The 21,031-nt window shown below is 36.7% G+C and overlaps 3 protein-coding genes and 1 pseudogene across 5 annotated transcripts; 2 read left to right on the top strand and 2 right to left on the bottom strand.

Moving 5' to 3' along the window:
* Nucleotides 1–76: 76 nt before the first annotated feature.
* Nucleotides 77–1,154, bottom strand: LOC130720705 (early light-induced protein, chloroplastic-like). The gene is made up of 3 exons (XM_057571390.1): nucleotides 884–1,154; nucleotides 650–745; nucleotides 77–541 (listed from the first exon to the last, which is right to left on the bottom strand). Exons 1-3 carry the CDS (start codon nucleotides 1,022–1,024, stop codon nucleotides 197–199), a joined length of 582 nt encoding a protein of 193 aa, XP_057427373.1. The 5' UTR covers nucleotides 1,025–1,154; the 3' UTR covers nucleotides 77–196.
* A 2,226-nt stretch (nucleotides 1,155–3,380) lies between these two features.
* Nucleotides 3,381–7,225, bottom strand: LOC130717693 (perakine reductase-like; annotated as a pseudogene).
* Nucleotides 7,226–7,771: 546 nt separating this feature from the next.
* LOC130717692 (transmembrane emp24 domain-containing protein p24beta3) lies at nucleotides 7,772–10,359 on the top strand. Its single transcript, XM_057568030.1, has 4 exons — nucleotides 7,772–8,150; nucleotides 8,912–9,098; nucleotides 9,286–9,393; nucleotides 10,027–10,359. The coding sequence occupies exons 1-4, from the start codon at nucleotides 7,932–7,934 to the stop codon at nucleotides 10,158–10,160; spliced, it is 648 nt and encodes a 215-aa protein (XP_057424013.1). The 5' UTR covers nucleotides 7,772–7,931; the 3' UTR covers nucleotides 10,161–10,359.
* Nucleotides 10,360–10,901: 542 nt separating this feature from the next.
* Nucleotides 10,902–19,747, top strand: LOC130717690 (protein GFS12). 3 transcript variants are annotated; one of them, XM_057568028.1, is made up of 16 exons: nucleotides 10,905–11,342; nucleotides 11,435–11,517; nucleotides 11,628–13,739; nucleotides 13,858–14,185; nucleotides 14,300–14,515; nucleotides 14,628–14,700; nucleotides 14,790–14,995; nucleotides 15,088–15,150; nucleotides 15,623–15,831; nucleotides 16,518–16,629; nucleotides 16,757–17,278; nucleotides 17,676–17,986; nucleotides 18,086–18,329; nucleotides 18,409–18,482; nucleotides 18,969–19,107; nucleotides 19,320–19,747. In XM_057568028.1, exons 1-16 carry the CDS (start codon nucleotides 11,214–11,216, stop codon nucleotides 19,467–19,469), a joined length of 4,971 nt encoding a protein of 1,656 aa, XP_057424011.1. In that variant the 5' UTR covers nucleotides 10,905–11,213; the 3' UTR covers nucleotides 19,470–19,747. The 3 variants fall into 3 exon arrangements, 2 of the variants coding, with proteins under 2 accessions (XP_057424011.1, XP_057424012.1); XR_009012379.1 differs by lacking the exon at nucleotides 18,409–18,482 and having other exon boundaries at nucleotides 10,902–11,342; nucleotides 19,320–19,460; XM_057568029.1 differs by lacking the exons at nucleotides 10,905–11,342; nucleotides 11,435–11,517 and having other exon boundaries at nucleotides 12,379–12,518; nucleotides 12,599–13,739.
* Nucleotides 19,748–21,031: the final 1,284 nt, after the last annotated feature.

The raw sequence follows: 21,031 nt of genomic DNA, 5'->3' as shown, positions 1-21,031 counted from the left end.
TGTATGGATCACAACAGTTAATAATAGCCTTCAACGATTTTTGCTCTTAGTTTAGAAGTGATAACAAGAAATCTGATTATGATTAAGGTCTGAAATTTCATTAATTCTATATGTGCATTAAAAAACACACCAAGTTTCATACATCACCTACTATAAAACAATCCTTATAAGACATTGTTCCTAAGCCTTTGAACTCTTACACCAGGGTTCCTCCCTTAACATACTCTGTAAAGGCCAAGGCAATCAAACCCAACATAGCAAGCCTTCCATTCCAGAGTTCTGCATCAGAGGTCATGAGACCTTTGGATTTTGACTCCACACTAACCCCTTGAAACAGTGGAACCAAAGAAGCAAGAGTGAACACCACACTTGTCCCCAAGAACCATGGAACTCCACCATCTGATATTTGTTCAAACACTCCCTGCCCTCTGGCAACTTCCACTGCCATTGCAGCTACAAACCCAATCATGGCCAATCTTCCATTGATCCTCTCAGGTGCAGGCCCACCAAATGCCATCACATCAGAAAACTTAGTGCTCACCTGCAAATTTACCATCACTCATGTCAGTAAAAGTCTCATACTGTAGATCCATGGTGTAATTAGCATAACTTATTGTAAAAAAAAATAGTGAACACTTGGCTCACTCACCTTTGGTGCACGAGGTTTTGGTGGTGGTGGTGGTGGTGATGGTGTAACTGGGCTAGCGCTAGTAACAGGTTCAATAGGTTGCTCTTTTGGCTCTCCCTTCAAACATTAACCAAAATTCATATAGTTACACACAAGATTGTTCCTCGTCATGTGTACAAACAAAATTAGTGCTCATAAAAAATTGAAGCATGTTACAAGTACTATATGTCTGAAAATTATTTTAAGCACCCTTACCTCAGCCATGGACCTAACTCTCAGGGTAGCATTCCTTCTCAGGCTTGGCATGTACACAGCAGGAGTGGTGAACTGGTTCACCCTTGACCTGGTGGTCATGCGGATCATAGGGCTAGAGATGATAGATTGCATAGCAGCCATTGATGAATTAGAGAAATTGGCAAAGTTAACTCAAGAACAAGTTGTATCAGAGAATTTCTAGTAAGAGCTTAGTAAAGTTTTTAAGCTATGCTTTTAATGCTACACCTCCTTTGTTAGGTATAGTAGCAATGAATGAGGTGGTTTATATAGAATTAAGGCAAGCATTGTGGTGGACAGTTTGGTTCCACGTCTAGTGTGTATAGGTCCAAAAGGTAATTGGTTCACGTGGGTTCTCTTGTCCACACATGGTAAAAGGAGGAGACGTGGTTCCCTTGAGGGCCATAAGGGTGAATCAGGGGTTAAAATGGTTGGTGTTTGACGTGGAACCTTTAGGACTTCAATTAGTTTTAACTGCAGACCTAGTTCGGTAAGTACTACTTACTAGAACGTTCTAATGCTTTCTTGGAATATAATTCGTGGCTTGGAATGATTCGTAGGGATATTCCCATAATAGATATTTGTGTGACTAATCTCTCACACTAGCGCAAAAAATAATAAAGGTTTATAAAAGAGTTGTTTTCATTTACATAAGCTTTAACCGTATATTTAAAAAATAAAATATTGAACCACTATACTAACTCACTTTCTAGTTTCTTGGAGTGATTCTTAGTTAACCAAGAAACTGAACCTCTGCCTTTAACATCAATTTATTTGCTCTAATTCAATGCTTTCTGTCCAAATTACATTTGCTGGAAAAAGCATTCGTGTTTCGTGTTTAAGAGCATCTCTAATGGAGTCCTTATTTTGGGACCTTAAAATAAGATCCGGATCTTATTAGGTCTCACCATTGGAGCTATCCTACATGGCATGCCTTAGCTCATGTACTCTCAAATGTGAGATCTTAAATAAAATAATATTTTTTCCTCTCTCTTTCAATACCATAACCAAAGTGAAAATTAAGGAGGGGAATAAATAATATAAATATATTGGGTACTGTGGGTACAGTCAAAAAGTAAAATAAGATCTCAACCACTAGAGTGAAATGTGTATGAAGACCTTATGGGTGTTTAAATTTTATGTAGCAATTTGGACCCACAAAAATTGAGTTAAGTCCCAAAATAAGTTCCTATCATTGAAGATGCTCTAAGTGAACTTTTCTTGCAATTAAGGTCACATGGCTTTGCTTATAGCAATTTTTGCTTTTTTCTGATCAGCTCTAGCATCTAAGGATCGACCTGATATACTTTTATTTGCTAATAGAGAATAAGATGACTTTCTCTACACTTTCTTCTGTATCACTAATTATGGAACACTAATTTCTTATATTTTATTATGTTTAGTTTTGCAATTTATACAAAATTCAACACACGTTTAGTTAGGAAAAAAAAATTATGATTTGTAATTTATTATTAGAAGTGATTTTAATTTTTTAAATCGTACCCTAAAAAGTTGGGTAAATAATATAAATGGAATTAAAATAAATTAGTGAACATTTAATTTAAATCATAAATTTCAATATTAAGTTATAAAAGTAATTTAAATTTAAATTAAAAATAATTATTATAATTAGAATAAAAAGTGTAAATTTGTTTGAATATGATTTTAAAAACAAAGTTAAACCTTAACAATGAAAAACCATTTGAATTTAATTAACGTTGTGGATGTGTCTCAAGCCGCCCAAAAAACGGTCACAATATGTGTATTGATTGGTGGTTGCGGATCGTCGTATGTCCCCCAAACATTATCCTTTGAAGATAGCTCGAGTAGAGACCATTATAACCCCAATATCCAATAAGAGTAACCTAATTTATAAAATAGTGTTATACTCTCCAGCTTTAAAGATTGATACAGGCGAATTGAGCTACTGTCCCGCAGTCATTGTTCCCTGATATTTGTATCAAGGCCGGCCCTGGACCTGTGCAAGCAGGCCCACAGCCCAGGGCTTCTAAAAAGAAGGGGCCCAAAAAAAAATCTCATTAAACTTTTCCCCTAAAATAAAATTTAGTTATAATAATTAATGTTCAAGATGTTATTAATGACTTGAGCTGGTCTAGTGGTTAGTAACTGTTTATGTTACTTTTATGTATCGGGTTCGAAAGTTGCCAAACAAACCAATATAATAGTTCTGATGAAATTTCGAACCTTAAAATTATTAAGGATCCATTGTTATTATTTGCCCAGGGCCTCCAAAATGTCGGGACCGGCCCTGATTTGTATGCAGAAATTATGGCTCACTCAACCACTATCAATCAGTTCATGAAAAAAGATCCATAGTCTAAAACAGAATGCCATTATAGCTGTTAAGTAGAACTGATAGTGCAGATGGTGAAATATGCACATAAGAGATAATTTTTTGCTAGTAAAAGGAGTGTCAGTTAAGTTGTAGAATTAACAATGGCATGCATACATTTGAAGGTAGTAGTATAACTGCTTTTCCATTTTCCAACAGATCACTCCTAGAATCCCAGAGGTTATTTTATTGAGATGAGCATAATGACTAAATAAAAACTCAACAGTAACTCACTACACACTTCAACGGTTCTTCTCTATGCAATTACTTTGGAGGTGTAGTTGCAAACTTCCAAGTATATTTTGATAAGCTATCATATTCTCGTTTCCCAGCAATTTCATCAACAGGAACTGCTTCAGAAATTTCTTTCAAATCTTCCTCTGTAAGCTTCACAATCAGAGACCCAATGTTGTTCTCAAAGTTCCTCAGTTTAGTAGTCCCTGTGGTATCAGAGTAATATATGATTAGCACATAGTCATTAGAATCAATCTATCACATGCTTATAGTAGCAACTAGCAACATATTTTATGGACAATAGTACAGTCAATGAACAAATGCACATTATGCTTGAAAGAGACAGATGATCGATTTATTATAGAAGTTGTATAGAAAAGGATTTGAGTGCATGTTTGAAAATCCTTCTGCAATTGATTTTAAAGTCAAAATCAATCATGGGGAGAAGCTTTTGTGAGTAATGTTTGGGTGTCAGAATTGATTCTAACGAAAGAAAAACCGATCCAAACATGGTAATACCATGTTTTTTTCCTTCTTCATTGAGTAGTGATTATTAAGAGAAATTAGTAAAATCTAGAAAGTAAATTGGCAGAATATCAAATGATAAAAAAGATTAACTTTAGAAACAGATAGTAAGCAACTCATGCTTATATTGAACACATAAGTCTTCCTAAATATAGTTAAGACTCTACCAGGGATAGGGATTATGTCATTTCCCTGATGGAGAAGCCATTGCTAAGGCTAATTGAGAAGGAGTGCATGCATGCTTAGAAGCCATGTCATCAAGTCGTTTATAGAAAAGCTTGTTCTTTTCCAAGTTTTCTCCTGTGAACCTGGGATGCATAGTCTGTTACCAGAAACATGAAGAAATTTCAGTAGAGAATCGCTGCAGGAATAAAATTGCATGTTTGGAAATCCTTCTACATTTGATAGCCAAAATCAATTCTGATAAGAAGCTACTATGAGTAGCTTGTAGCTTCTGGCATTCAGAATTGATCCTGAAGAAAAAGAAATGATTTAAACATGCTAGAACTAACACTGATATCTATTCCATTTTCCCTCCGGAGAGATGTGATCCAACGAATAGTTCAAACCTTCCCTTAGTCATGCAAACTTAAAACTATCATTTGTTAGTTATTACTAGCTACATACCAGCAAGCTTTGACTAGGCAAACTTTCTACCACCGCCTTTCCTGCAAAAAAACCACGACCAAGAGGGCTATATGCTACTATTCCAATCCCGAGTTCTCTGCAAGCACAAATGCTTATAAGTTAAATAAAAGCAAATTCTTTCAGATAATTTAGAGATAATCCAACCTTAAAGCATACATGACAGAGTTAGAAAACATATCAAACTGAAAAATTCAAGTATACTTGTAATTTGTGACTATAAGAACAGCACAGTTAGTATTTGTGTGTAAAATACCTGCAAAGTGGAATTATTTCTTCTTCAATGTCACGGCTCCATAATGAATACTCCATTTGCAGAGCAGTGATCGGATGAACAGCATGTGCTCTCTTTATAGTGTCAGCATTAGCCTCTGACAACCCAATATAATTTATCTTTCCTTCATTTACTAGTTGTTTCAACTCCTCCATCTTCCATATATACAAAGATCAATGTTAAAGCACTTAATCATCTAGATTGAAAAACTTAGAGGATCGTAGAGGAAAAACATTCAAAGCTTACAGTGTCTTCAATTGGCACTGAAGTGTCTATTCGATGCTGATAGTACAAATCAATATACTTGACATCAAGACGCTTAAGACTTGCTTCACAGCACTCCCTCACATATTCAGGAGTACCTTTTACTCCCAATTGCAGAACTATCCCTTCTGATCTAGTAACACCAAATTTTGTAGCCAACTGAACTTTTTCTCGGGGGAAGTTCTTTTAAAGCCTGATGACACAAGAAAAGGCCTCATCTAAGTATCTTTTAAATCTCCCACAAATCTGTCTTTCCCAGCGAGATGATAGTGTAAACAAACTCATTTTTATGCAATGTTATAATGATATTGGTGAAACATAACTACATGCCACTTGCTACATGTAAAGTATAATTTCTTTGTGTATCAGTTGTTAACACATGACTAATCAAATTATCACAATTTGCAGCTCATACAGATAATTATGTTTTCCACCACTCAATGAATTAGTTGGATAATATGTTACCTTACCAACCATGATTTCATTATCATGATTATCTCCATAAAGATCTGATGTATCAAAGAAGGTAACCCCCTTATTGAACACTTCCTTAATAATTGAACATCCTTCTTCATGCGACAAGGGAGCATTATAAATTCCAGACAATCCTCCACAGCCAAAGCCCAACCTAGAAACCTGCATTGCAAAAATGAAAATACACACGGGAGGGGGCGGGGGTGTCCTTATCTTATCACAATCACAAATACTAAATCAAAGACTAGGCCAGCTAAAAGGGAGAAATCAAGAGAGGCAGGGATATAGAGAGAGATTTAGAATGTCAGAAGGAGTAGCTGAAAATTGAAATGTTAATTATGTAACTCTTACTTGCATACAGTACAGTATGGTTTGTAATCTTTTTTCTAACTTGATTGTTCAGATTAACTAATGAAATAGAGTTTATGCTTACCATAAGTCTATAACTTATTTCTTATTTCAATAAGTTTCTCAAATTAGCTTATGAATAAGCGGTTAATTAAGTTGTTTACCCAAGCATACTTGAGTTAGAGACGTATACACTACCACTATCATCATACTCAGGCTCTAACCTGTGAATCTAAAATAGTCTGATATACAAAACAGGTCAAAATTACCATTCTCTACTGCTTGAAAACAAAATCCAAATTGTAAAAGTAAAAGACATTTATTCTACAAGTATCAGCATGCACTAAATGCAGGCTAAGACTCCACCAGATTGAAGATTCCTTGGGGTGGAGTTGAAATTTGGAGAACAAAGTCCTATTATGGGTGATTAAAATAGAATCATGCCAACTTTTTGGGTAAAATAATTCCTGAGTTGGTGATCATGAAAACAAGGATCTTTTCTTAAACTGCAGAGATTGACAATAACAGGCATTTGATGAAAATGGAAAAATGGTTTAATGTATTCTCCCTCCTGATGCTGAATTAAGAATCAGTCCATTGTAAACAACAACTTTGGATGATGAACAAAGTGGTTAATGAGGAGAATGAAAAATGTCCATATAGGAAGGAGAAATTATCCAGAAATTTTACCTCCAAGCCTTGGCTACCCAGTTTGACTCGTGGGACTTGTATCTGAATCTTCTCCATTTTTCAACGCTGTTGACCTTTGCTGTTGCTTGCGATCCAATGTTGGTGAAGAAAACTTGAAAGAGAAAGGTGACTATTGTAATAGTAATAAGAAAAAGAACTAAGCCTAAGTGTCCACTTTGTATCCTAACACCATTTCATTAAAAAAAAACTGATAAATAAATAGTTAAAGTGAAATTGTCCGCTTTGTATACTAACAACACTGTTGCATTCTTCATGATTGATTCTGGACTTTCTCATCCTCAACTCATATGTCTCTAACTCTGAACACTTGAGCTATCATTTAGGAACAAATTTTAATATTACTTTAACTTTTGAATTAAGTAATTGATCGAACAAATAATCAGTTACTCAAATGAGTGTATAATATCAGGAACACGTAAATGCTTCAGCACTTGTCTTCATGAACTTAATTATTCTCATTGGGCTAGCTAGCGCCTCGAGCCCTTTGAGGTGTACATGTGAAGATACTCTAGTGACCAAGTAACTAATAATAGTGAAGAGAATTTGGGTTAATGGTTAAATCTTACTTACCCGCTTTTCTTTTGGTTCCTTATGTAGTCAAAGGTTCGACGTGTGTTGAGATCGACCCTTAGATGACCTGAAAATGTTGTCATTTCAGTCAGTTGATGAATGGTGAATAAGCCTTTTGCCTCTACTTTTTCCCAGGGTTGCCTTCTAAGCTTGGAGGAGTGTGTTGATGATGATTTAGGTGGGAAGTGTGTCGGGATATGTTTACTTGATCTTCTCAAGGTCTTACTTACAAAATCATTGTAACTCCTAGAAAGTCAAATACCGTAGGAATTAACTTTACAAATTCTTTTTCAAAAAACAGAACTTTACAAATTATAAATATCATTATTTTTTATTAAAAAATTTGTCAAAATAAATTCCATATTTGTTAAGTTACAGTGTGTGTGTGACCTGTCACCTACAGTCTTCTCTGATTGGCTAGTGCACGTCACACGTCACCAAAAACGACGCCTCCATCATACACCCTCATTCATATACCACCTTCATCATCTCAAGTCCACGACGCCAACAGTGGTGCCGTTTTGCTTCATCGCCGCACCTTCACCGCACAGACCAAAACGGATCACAATTTTCTCAAACTTGCAATCTTCTGAGATCTGAGAACCACAATTTTGATTCCACAGGGTAAATAAATGATGGAGGGAAAGAGAATTGCGAACAAGATGTGGATGGTTTTGATGTGTTTGATGCTGAGCTTCGTTGCTCGCATTGAATCGCTCTCTGTCACTGTGCACGAGGTTGAGTGCATCTACGAGTATGTGCTCTATGAGGGTGACACCGTTTCCGGGAACTTCGTTGTTGTTGACCATGACATTTTCTGGGGCTCCGATCACCCCGGCATTGATCTCACGGTGAGTGCAACGCAAACCCAATTCCCTGTCATTCAATTTGAATTTTGTTTTATTTTGCTTTGTTTGGTGTTTGGCAAGTTTTGGATTTTTGTGTATGGTGTTGAATTTAGGGTTTTTAGTTGGGATGGGTTAAATTAGGGTTTTTGAGGAGGATTGGTGTTATTTTTATAACTAGGGTTGAATATGATCTATGTGTAGCTATAATCAAACATGAAAATTGTTCATTTAACAAAAGGGGATGGACTTGGTTAAGCTGTAGGAAGCTATTGATGTGTCTCTTACATGACTTGGTTGCATCTTCCTTAAGCTGAATTATGGATGGGGATTACCAAAATGTGTTGGATGCCTCAAATTCTGCATATATTGTGTTTAAATGTTTTAGTGATCAGTATCATTTGTGTGATGAATGATCATTGGTGAGTCCTTGGTTGTTGGTTCTTTCTTGTTTTGCATGGATATTAGCTGATGCTTGGTGATGTATTTTATTTTGGGGACTTAGGGTTGTGTAAAAAATTATATTGTGCTAACTAGTAATATCATAGGAAGTACATTGGGAGCCATCTTTGGTTACTGTTTGTATGAATCCATAGTGGTTTTGTGTAAAGAAATTTATGTGTGCTAACTAGTATAATAGGAAGTGCATTAGGAGCCATCTTTGGTTACTGTTTGTATGAATTCTTTGTCTGATTGAGCAGCCCAAATTTGCATATTGTTTTCTATCTTTAGCTTTTCAGATATCCTAATTTTTGGGTTATATGCAGGTGACATCTCCTGCAGGTAATACTGTCCACGACATCAAGGGAACCTCTGGCGACAAGTTTCAATTTAAAGCCCCAGCTTCTGGGATGTACAAATTTTGTTTTCATAACCCATACTCGACACCTGAGACTGTTTCCTTCTACATCCATGTTGGTCATATTCCCAATGAGCATAACCTTGCCAAAGATGGTATGTTCTCTGGGAAAGCATCCTTAGTAGATTCTACAATTAACATATTTATAGTATTAAATAGTATAGTCGTTTACCATTTACCTGAGGTATTCTTGACATTTGTGAAGAGCAATCTAAGTGTTTTTGTTCCTTCTATTGTTTGGTTTTTGGGAGTTTCCCTAATTTTGATGGTTTGCACTTGCAGAGCATCTGGACCCAATTAATGTTAAAATTGCTGAGCTCAGGGAGGCACTAGAGTCTGTTACAGCTGAACAAAAGTACTTGAAAGCTCGTGATACTAGGCATCGCCATAGTAAGTAGTCTCCTTTTCCATGAACTGCCACTGTTCTACCTTGGGAAATTTGATTGTGGTAGTCATGATATTTTTCTTTGAATCATATATGCATTTATATAAAATGCAATTTATTGTCACAAACTTTTTAAGAACCGGGAGGCTAAAATTAACCTCTTCTGAGCATCTAAACGCAATGCCGGACAGAGTCATGGATATCAGGTGGGGAGTGGGAATTTTGATAACAGAATTACTCATGCTCAGCACCAATTCTTTTAAGAACTTGGATTTCGAGAGAAAGTAGTGAAAAGAAAGGGACAGTTTCTCACGTGATCGTGATCTCACCCAAAGCTTTTCCACTCCCAGGCCTAGTGTAGCAGAGATCCATCATCCATCCATTAACTTTTTAGACATATAAGAACTAGTTTGTTTGTACCGCTTGTTGTTGGCTAAGAATGTTCCTAGTTTCTGCATCTAGGAACTGTCAGTCTCATGATATCTGGTCATTATGTACAGCATTTTAGATCTGTTTCTTAATATCCTCATGATAGTATTTTCCTGAATCAAGAATGAAAGATATATTATCCTCGTCTGCATTCCTTCTTCTTTCATTATCCACCTTGTACTGACTCAAACTCCCTTTTTTGTTTGTAGCAAATGAGAGCACACGCTCGCGAGTCATATTCTACACTGTCGGAGAGTACCTTTTGTTGGCTGCTGTTAGCACACTGCAAGTCATATACATTAGGCGCCTTTTCAGCAAGTCAGTGGCCTACAACCGTGTTTGAGACTTAGAGTCTCCTGATGATTAACGTTATGCTTTCTTTCTTTAGCAACAGATGTGCAACAATATATTCCTTTTCTTTTCAACGGACACATTACTCATGTTTTTATACCCAACAGGATTTTTAATTTCCTTAGTTTGAAGTTCAGTGTACTATGACAGAAATTAAATTAAACCATGTCGCAGCAACACTATTATTAGCATGTTCTAACTCCTGATCAGCTCAATTTTAATCAGCAAAGTATAAGAACAACCTAAAAATGAACTCCAAACATGCACTTCTGCTCAACCTAGTTTCAACCTCGCTAATTGGCATGTTGAAGAATAACTTAGGTCGTTGGAATGCCTAAGTGTATACACCGAACCAAAATACATTTGGCTTAGACTGGATCGACCTTGACGAACCGTTACCAAAGTATATTATTCACACAATTTTAATCATGTCAAGAATATAAAAAATCACTCCGCATAATATGGATGTCACTACACTAGTCCAATATATCTCACTTCGTCGTATATACTGCAATAAAATATCGATTATTGTTGTAGATGATTCACTTTTGTGACAATGAATCCACTTTTGTGACAGGTTTTTACCGTCATGGATTGGCGGTAAAATACCACCACAATAATGAAATGTCTAATAGTGGGATGTCCAACCGTAGCGTTGTGTATCGAAGCAAATGAAATAAGTTGTATTTAAATGAGAATATTGGAGTGACAATTAAGATTCTACCCTGAGACGAAGCAAAACATTTTGTTTATTTTTCGTTTCAAATAGAACCACTTCCATCTAGCTAATCTAAGCACCAGTGCACACCACCTACCAGTCTTGGGTTGGGGTCTTGGGGAAAGGGGTAAGTAAGAAGCTTTCAGTTAGATCCGTGATTAAAATCATACTCCTAATCTCAAATTCAATCAACAAATATAACAACAGAGTTCCACGATTAACAACAAAACGCTGCGTTTAAGCAACTGTTGCAGTTGGAGAAGAAGCACAGGCAGCAAAGCATGAGGAATCGCTGAGTTGACTCGACTCAGCAGAGCGAGCGATTCCATGGAGGAACAGAATCACTGCTTCGACTGCCTCCAACGTCGAATCAACTCGGATTTCTCTGACCAACTCGTCTTCAACTATGCCATCTCCACTTCTGCTTTTCCTTTCGGCTCCTCAGCTATCGTTCATGTCAATCTCTCATCCTCTCTTTGAATTTTCTGATCATTTTTTGTTATCTTAATCCATTTTCTAACTTGCTTTTTCTGTTTCTTCCAAAACAGGTTTCTGGTACTGAAGCATCGGGCAGTCAATTCATCTTGCAGTACATGCCCGGTCACGACAAGAATTGTTTTGTCAATTATGTGTAAGATTCAATTTAATGATGTTTTTGTGGATTGTTATATGAAATGTTTTGATGTTGTATGCATTCTTGTAACAAAATGATTGATGATTTAGTTATTGGTGGGTTTGCAGAAATGAATATATTTTGGATAGTAGTAGTGAAAGCACTAGGAGTAATGATCATGATATTGGAGGCAATCAATATAATGATGAGATTAATGGTGGAATTGCTATATCTGTTGCTTCTGAAACTGGAAATGCTACTTCCGGAAACACGTCGTGTAATCATTCTGGAAGGTTTTCTTGCTCCAGGACAATCACCTCACTTGCCCCCATTGCTCGGGTCGGAATGTCTTCGTATTCTACGTTTCAAGAGGTTGCCGCTGATTTCTTGTCCGGTTTAAGCGAAGATCATGTGTTAGAGTCGCTTGATCTCTTCATTGCAGGGAAAGCGTCTGGACGGGACTGTGTAAATTTTCTTAGGTTACTTGGGCTGCCTTCATTTGAGAAAGATACTTTTCCAGGCTCTTTGAGGCATCCAAACATAGCTCCTGTTCTTGGAATTTTGAAAACATCTGATTACATTAACATGGTGCTTCCAAAGACTCCATACAACTTGGAAAGTATTCTTCATTTTAACCCCGGTGCGTTGAAATCTGATTGGAATAGAAGATTTCTTATATATCAGCTACTCTCAGCCTTATTGTACTTGCACGGTCTAGGGGTTTCGCATGGTAATATATGCCCTTCCAATATCTTGTTGACGGACTCGTTGTGGTCTTGGCTGAGATTGTGGAATGAACCTGTGTTGGAATCAAGTTTAACTTCGCAAAAGAGTGAAAGGGTTGATTCTAAACCTGCAAAAACCGGTTGCTGTAATGGTGGCTGTCATTCTAATGATCTTTATGCTGATCTGAAGCTTTCTCCATCGATAGATTGGAATTGTAGCTTTCATCAGTGGTGGAGAGGGGAACTAAGTAATTTCGAGTATTTACTTATCTTAAACAGACTAGCAGGAAGAAGGTGGGGTGACCATACATTTCATCCTGTAATGCCTTGGGTAATTGATTTTAGCTCCAAGCCTGATGATAATTGTGATGCAGGATGGCGGGACTTAAACAAGAGCAAATGGCGCCTGGCAAAAGGTGATGAACAGTTGGATTTCACCTATTCAACATCTGAAATCCCTCATCATGTATCAGATGAATGTCTGTCTGAATTGGCTGTCTGCAGTTATAAAGCAAGAAGGCTGCCTTTGAGCGTTCTTCGAATGGCTGTTCGTTCAGTGTATGAACCTAATGAATATCCTTCCACAATGCAAAGGCTTTATCAATGGACCCCTGATGAATGCATTCCGGAGTTTTACTGTGATGCCCTAATTTTTAGGTCAATACATGATGGTATGGCTGATTTGGCTGTACCTTCTTGGGCAGAGAGTCCCGAGGATTTCATTAAATTGCACCGTGACGCATTAGAAAGTGATAGGGTGTCATTTCAACTACACCATTGGATAGATATAATCTTTGGGTACAAAATGTCTGGCCACGCAGCAGTTATTGCTAAGAATGTTATGCTTCCTTTATCGGAACCCACAATGCCAAGATCTACTGGACGTCGTCAGCTCTTTACACAACCGCACCCCATTCGTCACGCTACTTCTAGAATAACACGTCATGGTTCCAACAAATATGCCAAAGTTTGGAGTGAAGCACATGAAATGCAGCGAGAGACATCTCTTCTATCTGAAACTGCTTATCTACAAGAACTAGAGCAAGCATCTGCATTTTCAGAACATGCTAGGCATTTGAATGCTTGTTATCGTTATCCACTAAATCATATTAAAGGGAAGAACATCTCATCTTTGGGAGATCCAGCACCAGAGACATTTAGTAAAAACATAAGTGAACTATCTTTGGTAAACAGAAATTATTGGGTTCCATATAAAATGAATCTGATCTCCTTTCTTCAACACATGAAAGAGGAAGATGAAGGCTCCTCAGGATATCCAGACTTTCTGCTTTGGAGGCAGAAATTATCTTCTTCAAGACTTGACTCTGAAGATGTTGCTAGGGACATATTTTCTGTTGGTTGTCTCTTAGCTGAGCTTCATCTTTGCAGGCCCCTCTTCGATTCAATTTCATTGGCAATGTACTTGGAGGATGGAGCCTTACCAGGATTTCTACAGGAACTGCCTCCTCATGTTAGATTACTTGTTGAAGCATGCATCCAAAAGGATTGGACGAGGTATCAGTGTGTGCGTGCCTATGTGCAACTGAATGCATGTGTCTACCGTCCTTGTTAGTTATGATTTGTGGGTTGTTTCTTCTATCATATTGTTGAAGTATTAATTTTTGCTATATAGGAGGCCATCAGCCAAAATTCTTCTTGAATCCCCTTATTTCCCAAAGACAGTCAAGTCCTCCTACTTGTTTCTTGCCCCACTTCAGCTTGTATCTAAAGATGAAACTCGGCTCCGTTATGCTGCAAATCTTGCAAAGCAGGGGGCTCTCAGAGAAATGGGTGCATTTGCAACTGAAATGTGTGCTACTTATTGCTTACCACTTATAGTGACCGCTGTTAATGATACCGAAGCTGAATGGGCATATATACTACTGGAGGAACTAATGAAATGCTTAACAGCACAAGCAGTAAAAACATTAATATTGCCAACCGTACAGAAAATTTTACAGGCTAGTTGTGAACTTCATTGTGTGAATTTATTTAGTCTGTAAAGATCTTTTCTTTCTTTTTCTTTTTACATATTTTTTAATTCTTTGACTTCTTATTGAGACATCTTTTTACAGACAGCAGGTTGTTTGCATTTAAAGGTTTCCCTTTTACAAGATTCATTTGTACGGGAAATATGGAATCGAGTTGGTAAACAGGCATACCTGGCAACTGTTCACCCGTTGGTCTTGTCAAATTTGTATATTTATCCAGATAAAAGTTCAGCTGCCTCTGCTTCAGTGCTTCTAATCGGTTCTAGTGAAGAGATTGGTGTTCCGATTACCATTCATCAGGTTTTCAAGTTTTGCAACAACCTCAGCACTATGTTTTCCTTTTTCCACATGCATGCACTCCCACTTAGGTTCAACCATTATTGTTTTACTGACCTTTTTCTTCTTGAACCAGACCATCTTGCCCCTTGTTCACTGCTTTGGGAAAGGACTGTGTTCAGATGGCCTTGATGTGCTAGTCAGAATTGGTATTCTTGTTTTATTGACTTTTGTATTTTTCCATGTTTCGCGTTTGAGGCCTTCAGTTTTAATCCCCTTTCCTCTTTTGACTTTTCAGGTGGTATATTTGGGGAATCCTTTATTGTTAAACAGATGCTACCATTGCTGAAAAATGTTGTTCGTTCCTTCACTGATGTGTCATGCATGAATAAGCCTGATCCTGTTCAGAGTTGGAGTGCTTTAGCACTTATTGATTGTATGATCACTTTGGATGGCCTTGCAGCTTTCTTGACAGAAGAGGTCATTGTAAAAGAGCTGCTAGCAGTATGTTCTTATTCTTTTTTGGCTTCAAAATGCTTTAATTGCCAGTAAGTATTGTATTACAATTAATTTTTTAATGTGTTGTAAATATACAGGACGTAAGTTGCATACATATTGGGATTCTCATGCAGAAACATATGGAAATTGCAGTGCTTCAGGTTCTTCAAATTATTCATTGGTTTGTTTTGGCTCCATCGTCCATTCCTTGGTTTCATTGGCTCTAATTGGCATCTCAGCTTTACTCTTTAGGGAGGACTTTTTACTTTTTAATCACAAGTCGCAAAGGAATATACAGTTTTACATGAATATTTTTATGCCTTCTTAAATTAGAATGTCAAATGAAGAGTTATGGTGAAATGAAGATCAAGGTCTGTGCCTTGACTCGTGGGTTTTTGAAACCAAGCATTGTATTTGTACCTAAAACAGATTGACACACTCTGGCACTTCTTCCAAATTGTTTGTATGCAATCCTTCAAAGTTAGAAGTTATATTTCAAACTTTATAGATCAAAGTTTCCTTTTGGCTAGTATCCTGATACTCTGGAGATGTCTGATCCATTTCTTTGCCACAATGCATCTTGCCATAGTCACTTAAATTGTTAAATAATGGCAGTCGCCTTCTCTTTGTCAGGTTGCTGCTACTACTCTCTTTGGAATTTGTCAGCGGATTGGGGCAGATTTGACAGCATTGCATATTCTTCCAAAGCTTAAAGAATTATTTGATGAACTTGCTTTCTCCCAGGAAATTTCTAAAGGTTCGACTACTGTTGGCAGAAACTTGAAGGTTACCAAATTAAAATTTGGAGGGGACTTGCAAATTGAAAGTCGTATGGACCTAGTGTGAGTGACAAATCTGCTTTCTAGACTAGGTTTATGCAGGGAGAAACTCCTCTCATGGGTATTTAATGCAAGACTAGAAAAGCTCTAGGTAAGGAGAGTGGAGAGTAGTAAGTAAGAGAAGTGGATAAAAATGAAATCATGCAAGGATAAGCAGAAATGAATTTCTTTTTATTCTTAGGAGTGGTTGATGTTAAATCTGAAAATAGTTGTACTATACCTTTTTATAGTGAAAGGCATGTAATCACACATATGATATGTAGATTTGCCCCACAAAAAATGCTAGAACAAATAGACATAGACAATATTGCACCTCTAATTGTTAGACATATAGGGATAGAGGGATTTAGGAATGCTCAACTTTCATAATTTGAGAAGCATATTTGAAACACTTGATTTATTGATAGAAAAATTTGAAAGATCAATGATCTTCTCCAATTATGATTTGAGCTCAGAATAGGAAACCCAAACCCATGACATTTCATGTGTCTGGTCTTCTTTTAACCCAAAAAGTATGCACATTCACCTGAAACCGTGAGAGTTAGTTTTTTTGGGTACATTATGTTAGGTGCTGTAAATGGTTGTGGCTCACTTTCAAGTTTGTTGTATTTTATATTGTGTCTGCTTTATTGTCTTACATTCTTCCTTTATTATTCACAGTATAAATAAAATTTTCTGGTCATATGCAGGTTGCTTCTCTATCCTTCCTTTGCATCTCTTCTTGGGATAGAGAAACTTCGTCAATGTTGTACTACATGGTTGCTTCTTGAACAATTTCTTCTACGCCATCATAATTGGAAGGTATGCTACGTTTACCTTTGTTTCCTTCTTGCCCCCCCTCATGTAAGTGGAAAATTGTGTTTTTGTTGGTGCAATAATTTCTGTCACATGGCCTCGTTTGCTCATTTCTAAGCCTGTTGTGGTTCAGTGGGAATATGCAGGAGAATCATCAAAAAATGGCTCAGAAAATTTTATTGCCAGAAGACATGCGATTTCCCGGGGATTCACATCTGAATACAATCCAGCAAAGCTGTTGCTTAATGGTGTTGGATGGTCAATTCCACAATCCCAAGGTAGTAAAAGTGCCAAAAATTTGAATCCTCAGAGACGGTCATTCAAAGTTCAGCAGAGCCCAGTAGTAATGCATGAAGGAATGTCATGCCAAGTGAACCTTGAACCCTGGTTTTGGTTCCCTAGTCCATCCACCATCTGGGATGGGCCTGAATTTCTTGGGCGGGTTGGGGTTCAGAAAGAAGACCTTCCATGGAAGATTAGAGCATCTGTACTTCACTCTATACGGGCACATCATGGAGCAGTGAGGTCTCTGGCTGTTGATCAGGATGAATGTATAGTTTTTACTGCAGGAATTGGCCAAGGATATAAAGGCACTGTTCAGAAGTGGGAATTAAGCCGAACTAACTGTCTGTCAGGCTATTATGGCCATGAGGAGGTTTGCTTTTACATTCAGTTAAAATGACACTCTTCGACCATTGTTTGCTTGATGTAAATCCATGTAGTATTTATATATTCCTATAGTAAAGAACTACTAAGTACTATGAAGTTTCAACTATGGCATCAATCAGCAAACTGCTAGTCATCATCCATTAAGCATCACCTAGCACTGCTAGGTGATCCATATGCATAATGGATGATGATTTAAAACAAAAGGGGATGTGATGTGAATGGATGTTTAGTGCAACAACATATTTATTAGTATACAAATTGTAACAGTTATTCATGAGTTAAGGTGTGTTTGAAATTTTTTTAGCTTCTTTGGGCTTTTAGATATTATTTTTCTACTGTAACAGCATTTGCTACAAATCACTCATTACTCATGCAAATTTTAGGTGGTAAACGATATTTGCATCTTATCTTCTAGTGGAAGAGTGGCATCTTGTGATGGAACAATTCATATTTGGAATAGTCAAACAGGGAAGCAAATATCAGTTTTTGCCGAGTCCCAAACAGAATCTGGCTATCCTACAAACCATCAACCCTCTGTGCCAAAAATTAACAGTGACCAGGCAAATGTCCTTAATTTGAATACACTATCAAGTGGAATATTGTCTAGTGCTTTTGACTCAAGCCTTTATACTTGTATGCATCTATTAGACTCTGCTGAAACTCTTGTAGTCGGCACTGGAAATGGTTCTCTCAGGTGAAATTGACTCTCTGTTTTAGCTACTATATCAATTCGATGCACGTTAGGAAATACGTTGACGCCTTCCAACTCATGATTTTTTTCTGTACTGTGCAGGTTTATTGATGTTGCTCGAGGTCAAAAGCTTCATATTTGGAGGGGGGAATCTAATGATTCTAGTTTTCCTTCACTTATTTCTGCCATTTGTTCCTCGGGTTCTAACAAAATCCAAGCAGGTGGTATTCCCACTTTGTCATCTTTGATTGCAACTGGACTAAGTTCTGGTCACTGTAAATTATTTGATGCTAAGAGTGGAAATGTCATTGCCTCTTGGCGAGCTCATGATGGATATGTAACAAAGGTATGTGAGTTATATTCAAAATATTTGGGACTACCCAATTTGATTTTACCCACGGTTTCAACAATGTCATTGTTTACAGTTGGCATCACATGACGAGCATCTGCTCATTTCCAGCTCTCTGGACAGAACTTTAAGAGTCTGGGACTTAAGAATGTAAGAGCTATGACCCCATGAATCTTAAATTCCTTAGGTGTTTTGGACCATTCTAAGCTGTGAGCTGTCTCTTTTAAGCTTCTTCTATTAGAGATCAAAATTTGTATATTTGGACACATGAAAGTTGTTAGTAGGTAAAGCAAATGGTCAATTGAAGTTTGAAGGATGACACCCCTTATGGCATATGCACCTACTAGTTATTACCAAACTCCATTATAAAAATGTGTATATAATTTCACTCCAGGAAATAAAGAATTTTATGATGACCAAAATTAGCAAAAGATCTTATTTGACTAACATTAAATTGTTCTTTATTCATTCTCATGTCAGTTTTGGACTTCCCTTGCCTTGTTTCTGTGGTTATACGTTTCATACACAGTCTGCTTGGTGTAATGCATTTGTTTATTTGAAAGTATATTCCTGAAAAAAAAACCTAATGAAAGTGATAAGCTTTGTTTAACAACATTATTTTTATTATCCTTGCAGGAATTTGCCATTGCAGCCCATTATTTTCAGAGGTCATTCTGATGGCATATCCAATTTCTGCATTTGGGGCCAAGATGTTATTTCAATTTCTCGAAATAGGATCGGGCTTCTTTCCTTGTCTAAATGTGCCAGTGAAACAGTACGCTTCTCTTTCTCTAAGGCTCATATTTGCATGATGATGATAGGAATTAGGAAGGGTCTGTTGATTTAGCTTGTCTAGCACCTAATTTAGTTGTCAAAATAACTCCATTCATTCTTGCTTTAGTTATATCGTTGTTGCTTGATGTGATTTTCCCCCTTTGTTTGTTCATATAGATGATTTTATAATGATTATGTGGTTCCATGACACAGGATGGGCAGCATCACATTATCCCCCAGAAACTCTACGTTTCTGATAATGGAATGAGAAGCTTGTCAGCATTATCAAGCATTAGTATACTACCATTCTCTCGATTGTTTCTGGTTGGAACAGAAGATGGTTATTTGAGAATTTGTTGTTAAACATGCTTCGTTGTTTTCATCATTATCTTGGCATCTGCAGTGGGGAATTCATTTGTAAATCATTATGTCTTGTGTAAACAGCCATGACATACTAGTCACCATAGTGAGATTCACCTTGGAGAGTAAGGTAAGGAGTGCTTATCAAAAAAAAAAAAAGGTAAGGAGTAATAGTCATTTGATTGAAAATTTGGGGTTGAGATTTAAGAAACTCCATGCTTTGCTATACACAATATTGACCTTTGATTTTTTTTAATAATGACAATCAAATTAATCATTAATTAATGTGTTAATTTCATAGTGAGATTCACCTCTCACCCTCATCGTTGTTGATCACTGCCACACTATCCGCTTTGTCTTCATTATTGCCCGGCTCTGCCCCAGCTAAGGGTGGGCTATGACAATGAGATCTAACAATGGTGAAATCTTATCTTAGTGGCATCATAATGTATGTTCAGGGCCGTGTAGAGAGATTTTGGGGCCTAAGGCGAAAATGTTAAAGTGATGAAAAAAAAATCATTTTTTAGAGAAGAAATAACGAGTGAAGCTAGAGCAAACTTATATAATACTATATTATATATATATAAGTGATTAAAAATCTAAATGTTATGAGTGACACAATTTAATATTTTTAGTTTTCGAAATGTATAAACAACAACTATTTTATTTATTAATTTTTCGGAAAAATATAAATTTGCCAATACAAAATAATACTACTAATAATACCAAAGTTGCACATTCTACGTTGAACTTTTAAGTTCTTACATTACATTATCCATGTTACGATTAATGTTGCATAATTTTTTATTGTTTCATTACTCTATCAAGTCTCAATAATATATCTTAGGCTTAAAAGCATTTGTTGCCCCTGATATTTCATGTTTGTGTAAAAGACACCCCCTATTTATTTTTGTCTATATTTGTACCCTTGATGATTATAAAAAGTGTAACGGGTACCCTTCTGTCAGTTTGACGTTAGAAAACTAACGAAAGGACTGACGTGGATTTTTTTATTCTCCTAATTGCCACATGTATTATAGTAGCTAAAAAAGAAAAAAGAAAGAAAAAAGAGGGGAATTTAAATATCAGTAAAATAATCAACCCAACATGAAATAAGTAATTTTTTTAATTAAATCTTTTAAAAAACCCTTAATCAATTTGTTAACTCTAATCTTTCATCTTCATACTCTTAATTGCCATCATCAATAACTCTTCTCAGACGGGAACAACAAAGGAAAAGAGCATAAGTTAGACCAAAAAAATTAACATCTTCATATTCAACCAAAAATCATAACATTAACCCAGAAAAACTCATTCTCAACCATTCATATTCATCTTTTAAACACATGAAAAAACCCAGCAAGAAAAAGAAACAGAGCAAACCCAGCAAGAAAGAGAAACAGAAAACCCAACCCCAACCTCCCTCCCTCACGCTTCCCAACCCCAAACCCAACCTCTGAAAACCCATCAAGAGAGAATCAGAAAACCCAAAAGGCAAAGCATCGATCTTGCCTTCTCTCAGGGACCAAGAAAAATTTCGGTCATAAGAAGAAGAGGACGAGAGA

Source organism: Lotus japonicus, chromosome 5 (assembly GCF_012489685.1).
Source record: "Lotus japonicus ecotype B-129 chromosome 5, LjGifu_v1.2".
In the NCBI taxonomy this organism is placed as follows: Eukaryota; Viridiplantae; Streptophyta; class Magnoliopsida; order Fabales; family Fabaceae; genus Lotus; species Lotus japonicus.
This window is presented reverse-complemented; position numbering and strand designations above follow the sequence as displayed.

What these genes read in the sequence shown, in the direction of transcription:
- LOC130720705 (XM_057571390.1), bottom strand. Translation starts at nt 1,024, where the DNA reads ATGGCTGCTATGCAATCTATCATCTCTAGCCCTATGATCCGCATGACC. An exon ending in GAGTTAGGTCCATGGCTGAG is followed by an intron (nt 746 to 883) that starts GTAAGGGTGCTT and finishes TAATGTTTGAAG; the next exon opens with GGAGAGCCAAAAGAGCAACC. An exon ending in CAAAACCTCGTGCACCAAAG is followed by an intron (nt 542 to 649) that starts GTGAGTGAGCCA and finishes GTAAATTTGCAG; the next exon opens with GTGAGCACTAAGTTTTCTGA.
- LOC130717692 (XM_057568030.1), top strand. Translation starts at nt 7,932, where the DNA reads ATGATGGAGGGAAAGAGAATTGCGAACAAGATGTGGATGGTTTTGATG. An exon ending in ACCCCGGCATTGATCTCACG is followed by an intron (nt 8,151 to 8,911) that starts GTGAGTGCAACG and finishes GGTTATATGCAG; the next exon opens with GTGACATCTCCTGCAGGTAA. An exon ending in TGATACTAGGCATCGCCATA is followed by an intron (nt 9,394 to 10,026) that starts GTAAGTAGTCTC and finishes TTTTGTTTGTAG; the next exon opens with CAAATGAGAGCACACGCTCG.
- LOC130717690 (XM_057568028.1), top strand. Translation starts at nt 11,214, where the DNA reads ATGGAGGAACAGAATCACTGCTTCGACTGCCTCCAACGTCGAATCAAC. An exon ending in GAAAGTCGTATGGACCTAGT is followed by an intron (nt 15,832 to 16,517) that starts GTGAGTGACAAA and finishes GGTCATATGCAG; the next exon opens with GTTGCTTCTCTATCCTTCCT. An exon ending in CTAAATGTGCCAGTGAAACA is followed by an intron (nt 19,108 to 19,319) that starts GTACGCTTCTCT and finishes TCCATGACACAG; the next exon opens with GATGGGCAGCATCACATTAT.